General features: G+C 43.2%; 1 protein-coding gene across 9 annotated transcripts in view; it reads left to right on the forward strand.

Annotated features, from left to right (window-relative positions):
- P4HA2 (prolyl 4-hydroxylase subunit alpha 2) overlaps window positions 1–18,173 on the forward strand; it is a 50,076-nt gene extending 31,903 nt beyond the window's left edge. For 6 of the 9 annotated variants that reach the window (XM_083728522.1, XM_083728524.1, XM_083728521.1 and 3 more), the window contains 7 exons: window positions 5,105–5,175; window positions 5,527–5,626; window positions 10,698–10,751; window positions 11,636–11,701; window positions 15,900–15,968; window positions 17,092–17,188; window positions 17,704–18,173. In XM_083728522.1, the coding sequence (XP_083584648.1) occupies window positions 5,105–5,175; window positions 5,527–5,626; window positions 10,698–10,751; window positions 11,636–11,701; window positions 15,900–15,968; window positions 17,092–17,188; window positions 17,704–17,774 (528 nt within the window). In that variant the 3' untranslated portion in view covers window positions 17,775–18,173. Of the gene's footprint in view, window positions 1–5,104; window positions 5,176–5,526; window positions 5,627–10,697; window positions 10,752–11,509; window positions 11,570–11,635; window positions 12,361–12,417; window positions 13,011–15,899; window positions 15,969–17,091; window positions 17,189–17,703 lie in introns of those variants that run through there. The other 3 variants (XM_083728526.1, XM_083728525.1, XR_014561599.1) reach the window with 2 other exon arrangements.
- The last annotated feature ends 258 nt before the right edge of the window (window positions 18,174–18,431 follow it).

Consider the following 18,431-nt stretch of genomic DNA (forward strand, 5'->3'; position numbering starts at 1 on the left):
CTGAAGTTGCACAAGTTAAATCCAAGCAAGACAGAGAGCTTAAAAGCTCTTTTTGCACTGAGTCTGTTTGGAGTTAGCAGGCACATAAGGAGGTTTTAAGCTCTCCACCTTTGTTGGGGGACAAGGCCCGCTCACCACACTGGTTCTGAGAGTACTAGGGATTCTTTTGCTCTCTTCCCTTCCTCCGCTATCTGCAGGGTGTCTCCAAAGGGTTTGGGTTATGCAATTTTCACGTACACGTGGTGACCATTTTGCATGAGGGTTCTGTTCCCAGCCCCCCCACCCCATTCCGCCTTCATTTTGACCTTTTCTGGGTCCAAAAGGATTCATGTGTTGATGACTGTGCATCAATTGGGCATGCCTAAAATGGTTGCCACCTGTATATGCAGAATCCCCACCATGTAGGATGCAATCATATTGTAGTTGCAATATGCCAGTGAACCCATAGTCAAATCAAACCACTTCATTGGAGCTCTATTGTGGAATAGGGAGCATCTTTCCTTGACCCATCAGCAGAATCATTTCTAAGTGTATTTTTTGTTCAAGGCACAAACTTCTCCTTACTATTTTCTTCTTCTTTACTTTTTATAGCTGTCTATAGTTCATTCTTGGCTCCAAACTATGTCTGAATGACACAGACAGCACAAGTTAAGGAGATTTTAGGCCATAGTTAGTAGGCTTGGGTGCTAATATTTTATTCCTTTAGTCATTAAAACACACAGTACAAGATTTGTGGCATCGCTAGACCAGTGATGTTGACTTGAATGTTTTATTCATTATAATTTGTGCTGCCTGGCACAAGACTGAAATGAGAAATATTTCTATTGGACCACTTGATAATGACCTTTTTCAGTCTCTGACCCCTTTTCTTCCTTTCCCAACCATTTTTTAATAACTGTTGCAGCCACATTGTTTTTTATGTTGTTTATTGAGCTCCCTTGCGGATAGTTTTAAAGCCATTCTAATAAGAAGTGAAAACTGAATTGATAGAACATATGAAGCTGCCTTGTATTTGCCTGGCTTGGGCATAACACTGAAGTCATCCTCATGGCCTAACGCTTCTTCAAGGCATACCCTCACGGCCTACCCCTGTCCCAAGGAAGATGCCACTTCCATTTTCAGTGCTATGTCCAAACCCTAAACAGGTTAATATTAATTCTGGTTTAAAGCCAACCCTAAACTTTAAGGAAACAAGCCAACTTCATACACTATGGTTTGAAGTTGACTTGTTCCAATAAACCATCATTTTTTTGTTTATGTACACTCTGCTCTGGCCTCTCACATAAGAACATAATGATTAATTTCGGTTAGGGTTTTTTTAATGGAAGTGAAAACTTCCAGTCTCACCCTTGCAGCCATGCCAGAGAAAGAGAGGAAAGGAGAGAGTGCCCGAGACTCACTGACTTCATGTTAAACCATACTTTAGCATAATAATATAAGAAAACCATTGAGTGAGAGGATTGCCCTGTCTAGCTTGGTATTGTCTACTTCGACTGAGACACACTGCAGAGTTTCTTTCAGATGTCTTTCATATCACCCGTTAACCTGAAATCCGTTTAACTTAAGATAGCAGGAATTGAACCCTATGATCCTAGGTTCTCTTTCATTGAAGCATTTTCTCTTCCAAGAGCTATGGCCCTTCATATGAAATTTTTTAAAAAATAGCTCTTTCATAATGTGGCATTCTACAAGACTCTGGTACTGAAATTATAATTGCATTTATTGCTCATGCAGCTGTAACAGAAAAGAAAGTCGGTAGCACAGGGTCAGTATAACTTTTCTACCTTTATTGCTAGATGAATGTAACCCCCTGGAGATGGAATAAGAAACAGATACCTTCTGGAGAGCATGAATTTTTTTTTGAGATGCTTTTAAAGTAATAACTCTTTGTTCATCAGCCAGTTTGCCTTGGCTGAAATTCTTCTATCTGCCTCACGGCTTTCACCTCTGTAAACTCTGGGGTGTTTTCCTGATGGTTCATCATTACCTCATACTTAGAAAACAGCAACTTAGCCTAGCTTTGAATAAACCCAAATAGTTGAAAAGCAGCAGGCATGTTTTCTATGTATGTTGTTTAAAAAAAATCCTTCCCAGGTGTATTTCTAGGTGCATTTGGAAGCACAAGACTTTTCCAGAATGACAGTCTTTAGCATGATATTTGAGTTGATTTAGTAGGTTTAATTTTTGTATTCTCCTTTACCAAAAATGAATGTTGAGCTCAAAGTGGCCTACAATAATCACAATAGTATTAAAGAACAACAAACATTGCAATCACTATACTGTCAAAGACAATAGCATATAAAGCAAACAACAACAAATTCATCAAAACAATTAGTGCAGTTCAATAAAGTCACAGTAACTCAGTATTGCCAAGATACTTCCTAATCACATGGAATTTTACTTGTGAAGTTAGCTTTAGTTTTTAAACGAAGGCACATCTAGTTTTGAGAAAGGTTTATTTTTCAGAATCAGCAGGGTGTTTGAAATTGAAAGGTGTGCATGTCTTAAAAAATGCACAGCTTCTTCAGACTTTGCTTTGATGTATTTAGGCAAGCAATTGAGATGCACTCTGATCACATTACTTCTGGACTGTACAAAGTGTTTTACTTTGAAACCATGGTGATTTCAGCCTGTGGGGGAAAGACTAAAGGAATTGGATATTTTTGCTTAAAATAAAGTTGTTTTACTGTAGTACAAGTGAGCTAAAAATGAAGATTTATAGTGGAACAAATCTTTTGGCGTTAATGTTAATTGCATCATCTCTGCAAAACATTCATCAAATGCAGATGTGATTGGGTTAGGAAATTTTATTTCTTATCTAGCTCTTGTACTCAGTGGATAACCACTTGTACTATACGGTAGAGTGTAGAGAAGTGTTTGCTGCAGAGGCAACAGTGTACCATCAACTGAAAGGAATGCCAGTGCCTATTGTGATATTGCTGAAGTTCAATATGTAATTGCCGAGTTCATAATAATGTTCATGGACTACACAATTCTCCAATGCTTAGGATCTGCAAATTGTTCCCAGTGGTTACTGAAGCCTTTGGTGGCTTCTGCTTAGCTCTGTTTGTGGTAAAATTAGCATCCACCGTTTGGATAAAGACAATGACATTTTAATATAAGAAGGTGTAATTGAATTTACAGGTCAATGCAGAACTGGAGGGGGAAAGTAAACATTTTCTGCAACAGTACTCCAGTGGTGTGTGTGACTGCTGACTTGATTCCAAATTTTGCTGAGGAGCTATATCACATCACTAGTTAATATTAGGATGTAGGCTGTATATTTTCTTTTCTTGCTTGTTTATGGCAACTGAAGCATTCAGACAGGAACCGTATGGCAAGGATAAGACAATTGCAGGCATAAATATGGAGCTCAGAATTTTAATCACTGTAAGCAAAACTTCATTGTACAATTAAAGTTCAACAGATCAAATTTCTGGCCATAATTTGTGGAGCAAGAGCCTGCAACAGAATAGCAGATGAGTCAGAATCCTGGCACTTTGTTGTGCCAAAAATTGCATGCCGAGACAAGAAAATTAATAGGCGGATTTCAGAGCGTATGAGAGAATCTGGAGGAAAACATTATCAAACACTGAAGGGGGGGGGGGAATGATAAGGTGGAAAACAGCTATTGCTGTGTAGATTGTAATGGACACAGTAAATCTTAGCCTAAGTTTGATTTAAATAAATGTGGCAGCATCATAACTGCTGAACAGAAACAAGTTTTACTGGAGGATGACTTTGAGGAATGATGGAGGCTAGTGGGCCAGGGCCCCTCACCATTGCCCAAAATGGATTGCTGGCCAGTTCCATCTTCATAAACACCATTCCCTCCTCTTATTTCTCTTGTTTCTGGGTTAGCAACTGAGGGCCCCATGCTATCCTTCAAAGCCCAGTTCTGGATCAGGCTGCTGTTCCATATTAGAATTTGCTGCCTTTCAGAGCAATTATGTGCCAAATCTTTGTACTAATCTGTTTTTCCCAGTTAAGTCCTTTGTGTTGATATATTAGAAATACTAGGAATCCTCTCCCCTTTCTTTGAGGATAATTAATCCTCATCAGAATCACTGAGCTACACTAGTCTTGCGAATGCATTTAATATTTCTTGCTGTATGCAGTTTTAACTGTTCAGGCGGCATCTGTTAATGAGAAACAAATAGCACAAGTATGAATACAGTACAAATATGAACAAGGCCCTGTTATTGAGTCACCAGCTGTTGAGGTATGACCTCTGGAAGGTTTCCCTGAAGGGGATTATGACCCTTGGGTTGAAAAAAGGTTCCCCACCCCTGATCTAAATCTAAAGATGCTTCCAACTCTAGCAGCACTCCAGAAGCATCTTTTAAGTGCATTCGCCTCAAAGAAGAAGCCATTCCGATCACAGGCGTTGGTGCAATGATGCTTGGTCAGGTGCTGTGACTGTGCCCCCCCATCCTGGTTTTACTGGTCTGTTTCAGTCAGTAGCAGTTGGCACCAGGACTGGTACAGACCTATTGGCAGATATAATGTGTGTTCATTCATTGTGTCTGGCACTTCCATTAGAGCAGCCTTCCCCGATCTGAAATCCGGAGGTTTGGGACAGCAACTCCATGCTAGCTGGAGCTGAAGGGTGTTTCAGTACAAAACATCGGAAGGCTTGGTTATGGAGGCTTCTCTGCAATCAGCCCTTACCCAACCCTGCCCGTAAACAAAAAGATGGACTCCTTTCCTCTTACACAGTCACTTTCTGTTTGTTTCTGCGTTACATTGACTAATGCAAGATGTAATCTTCAAGAGTTTATCACAGCTGAAGGTTGGAGGCTCTTGTTTTGTTCTCCGAAACCTGTTTCTTAGACAGTATGGTTTATATAAATCTTCTGATGGAGTTATAATTCATATGAGATAAATTTATCATTGCCAGTAATGCAATATATCATCTTTCTCAGTATACATGATAAAATCATCTACCCATAACATTTTTACACAGAGTTTTATCCGATGCAGAAATGGGAAGGTTGTGAATGAAGGACAGGGGGGGGGAGCAACTTGTATTAATTTTGTCAGTAATATTTGTGTGTATGTGTCCTGCTGAAGTTATTAAACCTTGCCTTTCTTTTGAAAACAGTTGGCAAGAGCTACCGTACGTGACCCCAAGACGGGCGTATTAACTGTGGCAAACTACCGAGTGTCTAAAAGGTAAGCTGTCCGAGGATAATTATCATTCTCATTTCTGTAGGAGTCATTTCCAAGTACTGTTGATGAAAGGTGAAACTTTGAGAATTTGGGGGGTTATGTTTTTTATAAACTGAACACATACTGAGCATTCACAGAAGCAATTTGTCAACTTCTCTTTAAAGATAGCAATAGGATAAAGATAGGAATGGGGAACATCTCCTGGTGTTGTTGGGTTCCAGCTTCCACCAACCCCAGCCAGAATAGCAAAAAATGCAGGGAGCTGTGGATTAGGGGGTGGATGGGAATATACTTCGTTTTACAGTGATTGGAGAAAATGGTCTAATTTCTCTGTGAAATCTTCTCCTCTGCAAGTTCATGGCTGGAGGAAAATGACGATCTTGTTATCGCCAAAGTGAATCATCGAATGGAGCAGATCACAGGATTAACAGTGAAAACAGCTGAACTATTGCAGGTAAGTACAAAAGCACACTGCCAGTTATTCTTCCTTAGGCATGGGAGACAATCAGTACCGCAGTCTCCATTCTGCAATTTATGAAGCAGGGGCATTTGTTAACTCTGTGGGGCCATAACTTACAGAAACGGAATCGAAAAAGGAGGCGAGGGAAGGGAAAGATAATATTATGTTCCTTCTGCAAGCCTCCTGCTGGGCAGGTCGTAGCCAGGAGATCACCAAACTTTGGGGAGCTATGGGCCCATTTGCAATTTGGAGAAAGTGTTGTGGGAACCACAAGTCCCCTGCAACCAAGCACACACTGCAGCCTAGTCTACCGGCTGCAACAGATTGCTTCTTTCAAGGCTTAATTTCGCAGGTAGAAAGGGACCATGTGGGCGCCAGGGATGTCTCTGAATGCACATGTGCACCCAGGAGTGCTGCATCAGCAACCCCCCACAGCAGCTTGACATATAAATTACCGCTTTTGATTATGGCCCTTATCTGAATCAGATTTTCAGCGCTGAGGTGTTTCCATATTGGTTTGGTTCATCTCAGTTCAGTGCGTTGGAGTACCAGATACAGTGGTACCTCAGGTTACATATGCTTCAGGTTACAGACTCCGCTAACCCAAAAACAATGCTTCAGGTTAAGAACTTTGCTTCAGGATGAGAACAGAAATCATGCTCCGGCAGCCGGCAGCAGCAGGAGGCCCCATTATCTAAAGTGGTGCTTCAGATTGAGAACAGTTTCAGGTTAAGAATGGACCTCCGGAACAAATTAAGTACTTAACCCGAGGTACCACTGTACTAGGGAATGCTATAGCTTCTGGCAGATAGAGCAGGCTGAAGAGCTGAGTGTGGATTCATGGGGCAGAGTGTGCCAATGGGAACTGTGAATGCAGTAGTGGGTGGAGACCATGTCTTCCCCAGCTGCTGTTTTTTGAGCTCCATCCAGGACAATTGTGGAATTCAGTCATGAACAAGCCATTTTCACTTCATAATACTTTCTCCCTCTTCACATCCTACATCTCCAACTAACTGTCTGATATTTCCATTATGTCAGCATTATCATCTGAGACTCTTGAGTGATGTCCAACTGAGATATATATTGAAATCAGTAAGCTTAAATTACTTGGAAGTCCATTGGTTTCAATGAGTCTGCTCAATGCGAATGAGGACTCTCCTGTATGTGAGTGTCTGAGGGCCCTGCTCCTTCTTGCCACTCACCATCTGGCCTGGGGCGGGGCCTGAAGCCTCATAAGGACTGCTGCGCTCGGCTGCCCAGGAGGACTCTCCTGTATGTGAGTGTCTGAGGGCCCTGCTCCTTCCTGCCACTCACCATCTGGCCTGGGGCGGGGCCTGAAGCCTCATAAGGACTGCTGCGCTCGGCTGCCCAGGAGGACTCTCCTGTGTGAGTGTATGGGGCCCTGCTCCTTCCTGCCACTTACCACCTGGCCCAGGGCAGGGCCTGACGGGCCTCACTAGGACAGTTGCTGTTACTGCTGGAGGGGTGCAGAGTGCTTTTAAAATGTTTTAAAATTTTTATTTTGAATTTTTTGTATGTGGGGGGTGGGGTGGGGTGGATGTTTATTGGGCCTGGGAATTTGTTTGATTTTATGTTTTTGTAATTTTTGTAATTTTTGTTGTTTTTTGTTTGTACTGTTTTATTTGTATTGGGTTTTTTGTTGTTGTTTTTTTTAAAGGGGTTATTTTGTTCTTAAGGGGAGGGGTCAGGGCTGCCGGGGAATGGGCCCCAGTCCACAAAATGGCTGGGATATGTTTCACAGGGGGGAATGCACTGGGACAACCGTTCTCAGTGATCACGGGTAGGAGGAGGAGTTACGCTAAGACCAGACCATGTCATTACAGAGGAGGCAGGTTTAGTCGTTGTCTGAAGACTATCCCTGCCTCCGGGTCTGGTCCTGACCGGATGAATACTGGAATCAGCAAGGGATACCCACATGACCTGAAAGTGTTGCTGTGCAATGCCAGGTCAATGATTCATAAGACCACTGCCATCCATGACTTGATCATGGATGGGGGACTTGACCTGGCATGTGTAACAGAGACTTGGTTGGATGAAGCAGATGGGCCTGTCCTTGCCGCTGCTTGTCCACCAGGTTTCTCTTACGCACAGCAACCCAGGTCATGTTTGCAGTGATTTTTAGGAAGTCATTAGTTTACACCAGGCGTCCTATTGGGAAGACCCAGTTTTCTGAGTGCATGTTCTGGAAGTTGGGCAATAGGGGCAGTACAGGATTCCTTTTGGTGTACCGACCTCCCCGCTGCACCAAGGATTCCCTGCCCGAGCTGCTTCAGGTCGTGGCGGATGTTCTCCTGGAAACACCTAGGTTGGTTGTCCTAGGGGATTTTAACATCCATGCCGACACGACCTTACAAGGGGCCGCTCGGGACTTCGTGGAAAGCATGGCCTCCATGGGGCTGTCCCTGAATAAGTCTGGCCCAACCCATAGCCACGGACATGCCTTGGACCTGGTGTTTACCTCTACGGATGTTGGTGATCTGACACTAAGTAAAAGCGAAATGAAAGAAGTGCCATGGTCAGACCACTTCCTGGTGCAACTGGACTTCTCTGCGACCCATCCCCTCTGCAGGGAGGTGGGACCGATTCGGATGGTCCGCCCCCGCCACTTAATGGATCCAAATGGTTTCCAGAGAGTGGTAGGGGATGCTTTATCCCATGTTGATGGCCTTTCAGCCGATTCCCTAGTGGCCCGCTGGAATGTGGAGTTAACCAGGGCTATTGACTGTTTGGCTCCGAAGCGCCCTCTCCGATTGCATGGAGCCCGGAGAGCCCCGTGGTTTTCCACGGATCTGAGGGCAATGAAACAATCGTTGAGACGGCTAGAGCGCCGGTGGCGGATAACTCATTCCGAATCTGACCGGACACAGGTTAGAGCTCAACGTCGAGCCTACCAAGTGGCGATAGCGACGGCGAAGAAGACTTTCTTCACCGCCTCTATTGCATCTGCAGAAAACAGCAGCAGGAGACTCTTTCAGGTGGTTCACAATTTAGCGGAACCACCTGTAACATTGAGGCCCAGTACGGGCCACATGTTCTCCTGCAATGATTTTGCAAATTTTTTTGCAGATAAAATCGCTCAGATTCGGGAAGAAGTAGACTCCACTGTGGGAGCAGGGCCGGGGCGGGAGAGTGCTAGAGTCCTGTCTGGTCAAGTTGTGTGGGATCAATTCCAATCTGTTACCTCCGAGGATGTGGACAGGCTGCTTGGACGAGTGAAGCCAACCACCTGTCTCCTGGATCCTTGCCCATCCTGGCTAATAAAAGCTAGCCGGGAAGGACTGGGCGATGGGCTTCGTGGGGTGGTGAATGCTTCCCTCCGTGAGGGAGCCTTCCCAGACCCGCTGAAAGAGGCGGTTATTACACCGCTTCTTAAAAAACCATCTTTAGATGCGGCCACAATGGTCAATTATCGCCCAGTCTCAAACCTTCCATTCTTGGGCAAGGTGATTGAGCGAGTGGTTGCTGAACAATGCCAGGCACGCCTGGAAGAAGCGGACCATTTGGATCCCTTCCAGTCGGGATTCAGGCCTCATCATGGGACTGAAACTGCCTTGGTCGCACTGGTTGATGATCTCCGGCAGGCTAGGGACAAAGGTGAGAGCTGTTTCCTAGTTCTGCTGGATCTCTCAGCGGCGTTTGATACCATCGACCATGACATCCTTCTGGACCGTCTTGAGGGGCTGGGAGCTGGGGGCACTGTCATACAGTGGTTCCGCTCCTTCCTCCTGGGCCGTGTTCAGAAAGTGGTGGTGGGGGATAAGTGTTCAGACCCCTGGGCTCTCACTTGTGGGGTGCCCCAGGGTTCTGTCCTCTCCTCCATGCTTTTCAACATTTACATGCAGCCACTGGGAGAGATCATCAGGAGGTTTGGGCTGGGTGTTCATCAGTATGCAGATGATACCCAGCTCTACTTCTCTTTTAAATCAGAACCAGTGAAGGCGGTGAAGGTCCTGTGTGAGTGTCTGGAGGCGGTTGGAGGATGGATGGCGGCTAACAGATTGAGGTTGAATCCTGACAAGACAGAAGTACTGTTTTTGGGGGACAGGAGGCGGGCAGGTGTGGAGGATTCCCTGGTCCTGAATGGGGTAACTGTGCCCCTGAAGGACCAGGTGCGCAGCCTGGGAATCATTTTGGACTCACAGCTGTCCATGCAGGCACAGGTCAAATCTGTATCCAGGGCAGCTGTTTACCAGCTCCATCTGGTACGTAGGCTGAGACCTGAGACCCTATCTGCCTGCAGACTGTCTCGCCAGAGTGGTACATGCTCTGGTTATCTCCCGCTTGGACTACTGCAATGCGCTCTACGTGGGGCTACCTTTGAAGGTGACCCAGAAACTACAACTAATCCAGAATGCGGCAGCTAGACTGGTGACTGGGAGCGGCCGCCGAGACCATATAACACCGGTCTTGAAAGACCTACATTGGCTCCCAGTACATTTCCAAGCACAATTCAAAGTGTTGGTGCTGACCTTTAAAGCCCTAAATGGCCTCGGTCCAGTATATCTGAAGGAGCGTCTCCTCCCCCATCGTTCTGCCCGGACACTGAGGTCCAGCTCCGAGGGTCTTCTGGCGGTTCCCTCACTGCGAGAGGCCAAGTTACAGGGAACCAGGCAGAGGGCCTTCTCGGTAGTGGCGCCCGCCCTGTGGAATGCCCTCCCATCAGATGTCAAAGCGATAAACAACTACCTGGCATTCAGAAGACATCTGAAGGCAGCCCTGTTCAGGGAAGTTTTTAATATGTGACATTTTAGTGTATTTTTCATCTCTGTTGGAAGCCGCCCAGAGTGGGCGGGGTACAAATAATAAATTATTATTATTATTATTATTATTATTATTATTATTATTATTATTACTTAATCAACCATTGCTCTATATGTCCAAGACTGAACTGCTCTCTGGGGGCTGCAAAGGAAAGGAGAGGAGGGATAAGTTTGTTATGCAAGTGGATACAACAGATCACCTAGGTTTCTTCTTTTAACCTACAGAAGAAATCTTTTATTTCTATTTCATTACCTTTTCTTTTGTCGTTTTCTTCCTACCTTAGGTTGCTAATTACGGCATGGGAGGACAGTATGAACCACACTTTGACTTCTCACGGGTAAGATTTCAATTTCAAAGTTGTTCTGTGTTCCTGCTAAGCATACATAATTTTTAAGGGTCAAGCTAGATATAAGAGAGATTCCTAATGAGATCTGACATATTTTTATGCACTGAGGAGCAGCTGTGCAGGCATGGCTGATTTTGGAACAGGGCTACAAGCGCTGCTCATTCTTTCTCCAACCAGTAGTACGCAGCCACATGGGCACACTCACACAACCCTCTCTAGTCTCCATCACAGGTCTGTTGGCTCGGCCACAGGTTTCTCTGCAGTTCAATTTATTTCCACATTTTGGAAACATTGTGATCCAGCTACCTGTGATCTTAGGAATAAAGCAAGGCCAATTGCAGTGATGTTCCAAGATAACACTTACCTGTATAGTGTCATGGATGTCAGCCATAAATTTACCATACATGCTGATTGGGCAGCTAAAAAATTCTCTCACACCTTACCAGCATGCATGGTGCCTGTGTGGAATAAACCTTGTTTGGTCACAGGATGAAACACAAAGCTTTGGCTTTGTGTAGCTGCTATAGTGGCCTTGTATGCTATGTCACATTAATAAATAAGCTAGCCAACTATTTAGCCTGGGATTCTAAAGGCTGCAGTTCAGTGCAGAATTGCCTTAGGATAACTTCCATTGGACAACTTCCTCTCAAACACTATAGATGCACATAGGATCAGGGCTGCACTCCCTGCTTTCCAAAGCTACAAACAGGGAACCTTGGAAGTTGGGTTAAAGTTCTTGTTTGTTTCAGCGACCCTTTGACAACACACTCAAATCGGATGGAAATAGGCTAGCGACGTTTCTTAACTATGTAAGTACCTCTGTGTCCTTCTATGCGTGCTTGAAGTTTGCAGTTCACTTTCATTTAATTTTATAGAAAGAGGAACCTGATGTTTTCAAGCATTTAGGGACTGGGAATCGCGTGGCCACTTTTTTAAGCTATGTAAGTATGACCAATCCTGTATATGTGGAGTGAGACCTCTTTGTCATGCCACTGGCATAAATACAACTTACTGCATGAAATGTAGTTATTTACTAAGCTGTAGACTGGGGTGGCTAAACCTTTTTGCAGCCTGAGAACCACCTTCTCTCTGGGTCAGCCCTGCAGCAATAGCATTAGATCTAGCCAAAGTGGGCTTAGCAGGTCCACATGCTCACATACCAGACAGATCCAGATCACACTTCCATGCCTCTGTTCTGTTAGTTTCTGTTTATTGCCACTGTGCAGTGCTTTGGAGTCACAAGACTCTGTTTACATTCCAGAGATTCCATACTGTTGGAAGCCTCACGGAAGACAGGAGACGGATGTGATGTTACTGGTTTCCTGTTCCTTTGTTTTTCAGTTGCTCTCTGCTCTCACAGAGAGAGGATGTTTCTTTTCTGTCTGCGTAATTAGAAATAAAACTCTTTAGCCATGTAGCTCATACTATCTCAGCTCCTTCCCTGTGCTGGATACTCTGCGTAATGGGAACGTGCTTAGATCCTCATCAAAGGCTCAGGCCGTTAATTATCATTGGAGGGCGATTCCAGAAGAGTCGCTTGGTCGAACGCAAGTCCGACATGTTCTACATGACATGCACAACCAACCCATGTAGTTCAGGGGTTCTTTTAGGAGAAGAGAGCACTGGGTGCCTACCTGTCTCACTATGAGAAGGTCAGCTCTGACCCTGGTGATTCAAGAACATGTTAAACTGGTCCTGGTCTCAGTCCTGTGGCCATCCAATGTAGACCTTGAATGTGGAGATTTCCTTGGTCCTTTTCAACATAACACATAGTCACAATATCTGCGACAGAGAATTCATTGTGCTTCTTCTTGTTTGTCAAAGAATTCAGTCTGCTCTGCTGAGCTACCTGCTATAGTTGTGGTTTCAGTAAGAGCTGTGATTTAGGTACTATTTATTTATAAATTATAATATATCTACGTATTTATAAAAATGTTTAAAAATCTGCAATGTAAAGGGCATGTGAACTACTGAGGAATGGGAGTTCCAAAGGATTAGGGACCACCACAGTATCTTTGTGTATTATAAAAATGTGTTCAACAGGTATAGCTATAACTAGTCTGCAAGTATAGGGGTTCTGTGTGTTTGTGTAATATACAATTAAATCAAGTGGGCGTATTTTCAAGACTTTGGGCTAGCGGAGTGCTGCTGCTGGTTCCTGGTGTTATGTTGCCATTGTTGTTTTGAATTTGCTGTGCATACCTGTGCATATATCAAAACAGCCTCTATATGGCAACCTAGTAGTTTTTTTGGGTTTTTTTAAAAGATTTTATTGTTACCATTCACTTTAACACACCATTACAGAAAAAGAAAAATTTCCATCACTACCAAACAAAAAAGAAAGGAATTAATACATCAACTAATAGCCTTCAAATCATAAAATAAAAGTGGTCTTTTTCTATCAACTAGATTTCCCATCTATTCCTTATTACAGATTCTGTATTATTTGTTCACTGCCATTGCATAACTAATTTTGTTCAAGTTTAATATCCCTTGATCCATTCATAGGTTTTACAACATTCTTAACACTGCTACTGAAATTATTTGAACGCTGCAACTGACCTTAGACTACAATTATTATTTTTCAAGTATATTTTTAAAACTTCCCATTTTGAGATAAATACCTGTTTTGGTTTATTTTTATTTTTTTTCTGACATGCTATCTAATTCCGCATATTCAGCCAATTCTTTTTTTATATATATAAATTTTTATTAGTTTTCCAATACATTTATACATTTTTAACCAAATTGTAACAAAACATCTCTTTTGGACTTCCTTCAGCTTCCCTGGCAATCATCCATGTTTATCTCTTAATTACGCATTCCCTTTACACATATTGCCGTTTATCTTCCCTCTCCCTTCTATTTCTTTTTTGACAATATGTCTCAGTCTTTACAGCGCCTCTCGAAACCCCACTAGCGTTGTTTGTATGTCGCATACATTTTTCAAATACTCTACAAACTTTCTCCAGTCTTCGATGAACCTTTGGTCTCGGGCATATCTGATTTTCCCAGTTAATTTGTCCAGTTCCGCATAGTCTGTCAATTTCAATCTCCATTCTTCTATTGTCGGTAATTCCTCTTGTTTCCATTTTTGAGCCAATAAAATCCTTGCCGCTGTAACTGCATACTGAAAGAGTTTACAGTCTTTTCTTCTTATTTCTTTCCCTGTAATTCCTAAAAGAAAGGCTTCTGGTTTCTTAACAAAAGTAAATTTTAACATCTTTTTCAATTCATTATAAATCGCATCCCAGAAACCTTCCACCTTCTTACATTCCCACCACATATGGTAAAATGTTCCTTCTTTTTCTTTACATTTCCAACACTTATTACATGTCTTATACATTTTTGCTAATTTTACCGGTGTGATATACCATCTGTAAAACATTTTCATATTCAGCCAATTCTTGAATCCATTTGAATCTTGATGGGACTTTATCACTTCTCCAATTTGCTGCAATGAGAACTCTTGCTGCAACCGTAGCATATAAGAAGATCTCTTTAACCTTTTTAGGAATATCTTAACCCGTGATTCCCAAAAGGAAAGCTTCTGGTTTCCTACTGAAAGATATTTTTAACATTTTTTTCCAATTCTCTGTGGATATCCTCCCAAAACACCTTGATTTCTTTACACTGCCACCACATATGGAATAGGGTACCTGGCTTTTCTTTACACCTCCAGCAGTTATTTGGGACACTTTTGAACATCTTGGACAGTTTCCAAGGGGTTAAATACCACTGATGCTGCATTTTAAGAAAATTCTTTCTCAGAGAGTAACAGGCTGTAAAATTCCAGTTTATTTTCCATAGGTTTTCCCACTGCTTCGTAGTTATTGAGTGCCCAAAATCTTGTGACCACTTAATCATAGCCGCTGTAACCTCCTCCTCCTTGACTTCCCAGTCAAGGAGGAGTCAGTATACTTTAGAAAGTGTTTTAATGACCTAGTAGTCTTTAATGGGTCATACGAATCTTCAAACCTGTTTTGTTCAAAAATTCTCATCTCCACATCAGCTATTCCACATAGCACTGACTAGACAGAGTCACAGTATTTTCCTTCTCACAGCTGCCACTAGCTTTGGATTCATCTTTGAAATGAGCTGAATCTGATTTATACCTCTTTAGAGGAATCTTACTTCCTTGCCTTAATTAAACACAATGGCTAGGGTCCTAACTGACCTCCAGCAACAGAACAGAGTTCTGTTCACAGAACAGTGATTTTCTGTTTCCCACTTCACTCTGCACCAACTGCACTCCTGGAAATCTGTTCCTGAGAGTTGGTGGACCTTGGAAATGGTATGTGTTATAGTGCAGATGGAGGAAGTAGTTGGCAAAAATGGTTATTCCCCCTCCCAATCCTTGCATAAACAGAATGGTAACTTAGGATTCAAATAATTGCATGGAAGTAAGTGTCACTCCATTACAGTACAAGTTGGTGGCTCACTGACCTGAAATTACTCTAACACAGAAATAGAGCAGTGTCTGTTTTATTGCCGCATGTCAGACCTATAAATGACTCACTCCGAGACATGTATAATTGAGCAGTGTTATCAGTGCCAAGGTATGCTTCAAATTTGCTAAGGAAACATGTGGCTAAATGGCAATGTTGCTTTTTCTCACCAAATGAGTACCATAAAAATAAAAAAATCTGGAGGGGATTCAGGCTACAATCATAAACGCACATGCTAGGGAATAAGCTCTGTTGATCACAGTGAGACTTTCAATATGCATAGGACTCCACTATTAATTTCAATTGAAAGCAGGCACCATACTTATTTTTAAACCAGATTGTAAGTCAGTTAACGCTGTCTGACTTTTGAAACCCTGTAAATATGAGATAACTAAAATCACTGGCTAACGCGGGGGGGTGGTCCCTTAAAAATGCTTTTATTTATCCAGATTAATCCACAACCCATAACCTAATTGATCCTTTGCTTTGATTAATTAGATTATGGATTGTGGCTTCTTAAGCATTTTAAGACTCCCTTGTTAGCCATTGATTTTAGGCATCTCATATTTATAAGCTTTTAAAAGTCAGACAGGAGTAACTGACTTAACATTTCTATAGAGGAAATGATACATTAATCTGTGCAGTCTTACAAATCATAGATGACTTTTATGCATATTCTCCCCACCCCCAGATGAGTGATGTAGAAGCTGGAGGTGCCACAGTTTTCCCAGACTTTGGAGCAGCAATTTGGCCCAAGAAGGTAACAGCTGAACTTGTCTATTACTCATGTTTTCCCACTAAAACTGCTATGACCACTGTTTTTGCTCTAAATATTTCCCAGTCTTCTTTGTGTTCCACACCCCTCCTGCCCAGTTGACCATATGGTGTGGAAACTGGCTTGATTAACAAATGTGATTGTGATTTCTGGGCTTAGATTTGCAATGCAAAATGATTAAAAGTAAGCACATTCCAGCACTACTAATTAAAAAAAATACAATCAGGCCATCTGCTAAATCTGATTCAGGAAGCATCTGCCTGAATTTTAAAATCATTCCCTGCCTGAAAGATGTTCATTGTTTCAGGAACTTTCTAGACATTGGCCCAGTTCCCATGCCACACCAAACCATCATTTAAAGCAAGCTATGGTTTACTGTGGACGCGGGTGGCGCTGTGGGTTAAACCACAGAGCCTAGGACTTGCTGATCAGAAGGTTGGCGGTTCGAATCCCCGTGACGGGGTGAGCTCCCGTTGCTCAGTCCCTGCTTCTGCCAACCTAGCAGTTCGAAAGCATGCCAGTGCAAGTAGATAAATAGGTACCGCTCTGGCGGGAAGGTAAACGGCGTTTCTGTGTGCTGCTCTGGTTCACCAGAAGTGGCTTAGTCATGCTGGCCACATGACCCGGAAGCTGTACGCTGGCTCCCTTGGCCAATAAAGCGAGATGATCGCTGCAACCCCAGAGCCGGTCACGACTGGACCTAATGGGCAAGGGTCCCTTTACCTTTACCTTATGGTTTACTGTGAACAAATAGCATTCTGGTGCATGCTGCACAGATGTTCCCATGACACTTATCCAGTGATTGGGGCTGACAGCAGACCCCTTTAATATTGGCTGCACTCGGCATGCACCGGAATGCTACTTGTTCACAGTAAACCATAGTTTGTTTTAAATGGTGGATTGGTGTGATGTGAGAACTGAGCCCAACAATGCTACCTTTGCAAGCTTGTTAAAAGCGGCAACAGGGAAATTTATAAGCAAGGAGGTGACTGGAAGTGATTGTGGTCTTCTTGTATTAACGTAAGCTATAGGTTTGGTGGCAAATGCCCACAGAAACATGCACAAACAGTACTTTTTATTTCAGTGAAGACTTTTCTTTTACTTTCAGGGGACTGCGGTATTTTGGTATAACCTCTTCAGAAGTGGAGAAGGTGATTACCGGACACGGCATGCAGCATGTCCGGTGTTAGTAGGGTGCAAGTGGGGTAAGTAAGACTCCCAGGTCCTTGGTTTTAGGACAGGCTCGCTAAGCACTAGGCAGGAGTGGGGAACCTTTGTCCCTTCCGCTGGCCCTTGGGTGTGGCATGCCATCATAACAGAAGATCCATAGATGCACCTGGCTCTCCTTCTTCACCCCCGGGGTGCTGAGCACAAGTTACTCCCATGAGTGCCCATGTTCCGTGGTCAATGGCCAGGCAGAAAGGGAACGAGAGCTCAGTCCTTTCCCAGTCCCCATCCTGCATGCACATGTGGGATGGATCGGACCTTTAATTTTGAAGCATCACAAGATTTAGATTTGGGGTTGGTTCCAGTGTGTTTATCTCGTTTCTACTGTCTATATTATGTGGCGAAGGGGGAAATAAATGGAGGAATGTGTGCAATGCAACCAGTTTTTCCCCCTTTTCTGCTTCAGCTAAATGTTGTTCCGCAGTGCCCAACGTGAGACGGTTGCATACGGGCCTGGTGCCCCAGTTCTAACGAAAACTTTTATTGTTTACAGTATCAAACAAGTGGTTTCATGAAAGAGGAAATGAGTTCTTAAGGCCATGTGGGACAACAGAAGTCGACTGAAACCATCCCGGGCATTAGTCAGCTGGTTTCCCCACCTCACCACAACTTTGTGCATCGTCCAGTTCATTTCTAAGAAATGACTCCTACTCTACTATGAAACACAATGATGGCACTATTTATTTAAATAAATAAAGGCAGTGGCTATCGATGGAAGAAGGGAGCTCTTTTTACTATTGGTGCTGGGTGGCTGTTTCTCCATTTCTCGTTTCCCTGCTCATGCTTTCAGTGTTTGGGCACTTTGGCCACGTGCCTTCTGAACTTCCACCATTATTTTTAAAAGATGTTAAAATATTTGTCATCGAACCATATTTTTTATTCCAAATGTAAAAAAATTAATTTTATTGTATTTCTAGGGCGTGCAGTTTTAACCAAAAAAATACAAAGTGCTCTTTTAAAAGATGTGGCGTTGGGTGGTGTGCATTTCTTTAGTCACAAAAGTTGCTTGTATCTTCAGTTTTATCATTTCTGTAACATTGAGCCTGCAAAGGAGCAACGAAGAAGATCGGGTCTGGGCGCTACAATGCCTTAAAAGTAGAACTTTTCCTGTTATGCAGAGTTAGGAGCCCTTTGTGGTTGAGCATCTCAAAGTCCTAAGTTCCTGATGGTTCCTGTGCAGTTCAGTGGGGCTCACCAATATGGTGCCCATGGGCAGAAGCA

This window comes from Podarcis gaigeae (assembly GCF_964106915.1).
Source record: "Podarcis gaigeae genome assembly, chromosome: 2".
Taxonomy (NCBI): domain Eukaryota; kingdom Metazoa; phylum Chordata; class Lepidosauria; order Squamata; family Lacertidae; genus Podarcis; species Podarcis gaigeae.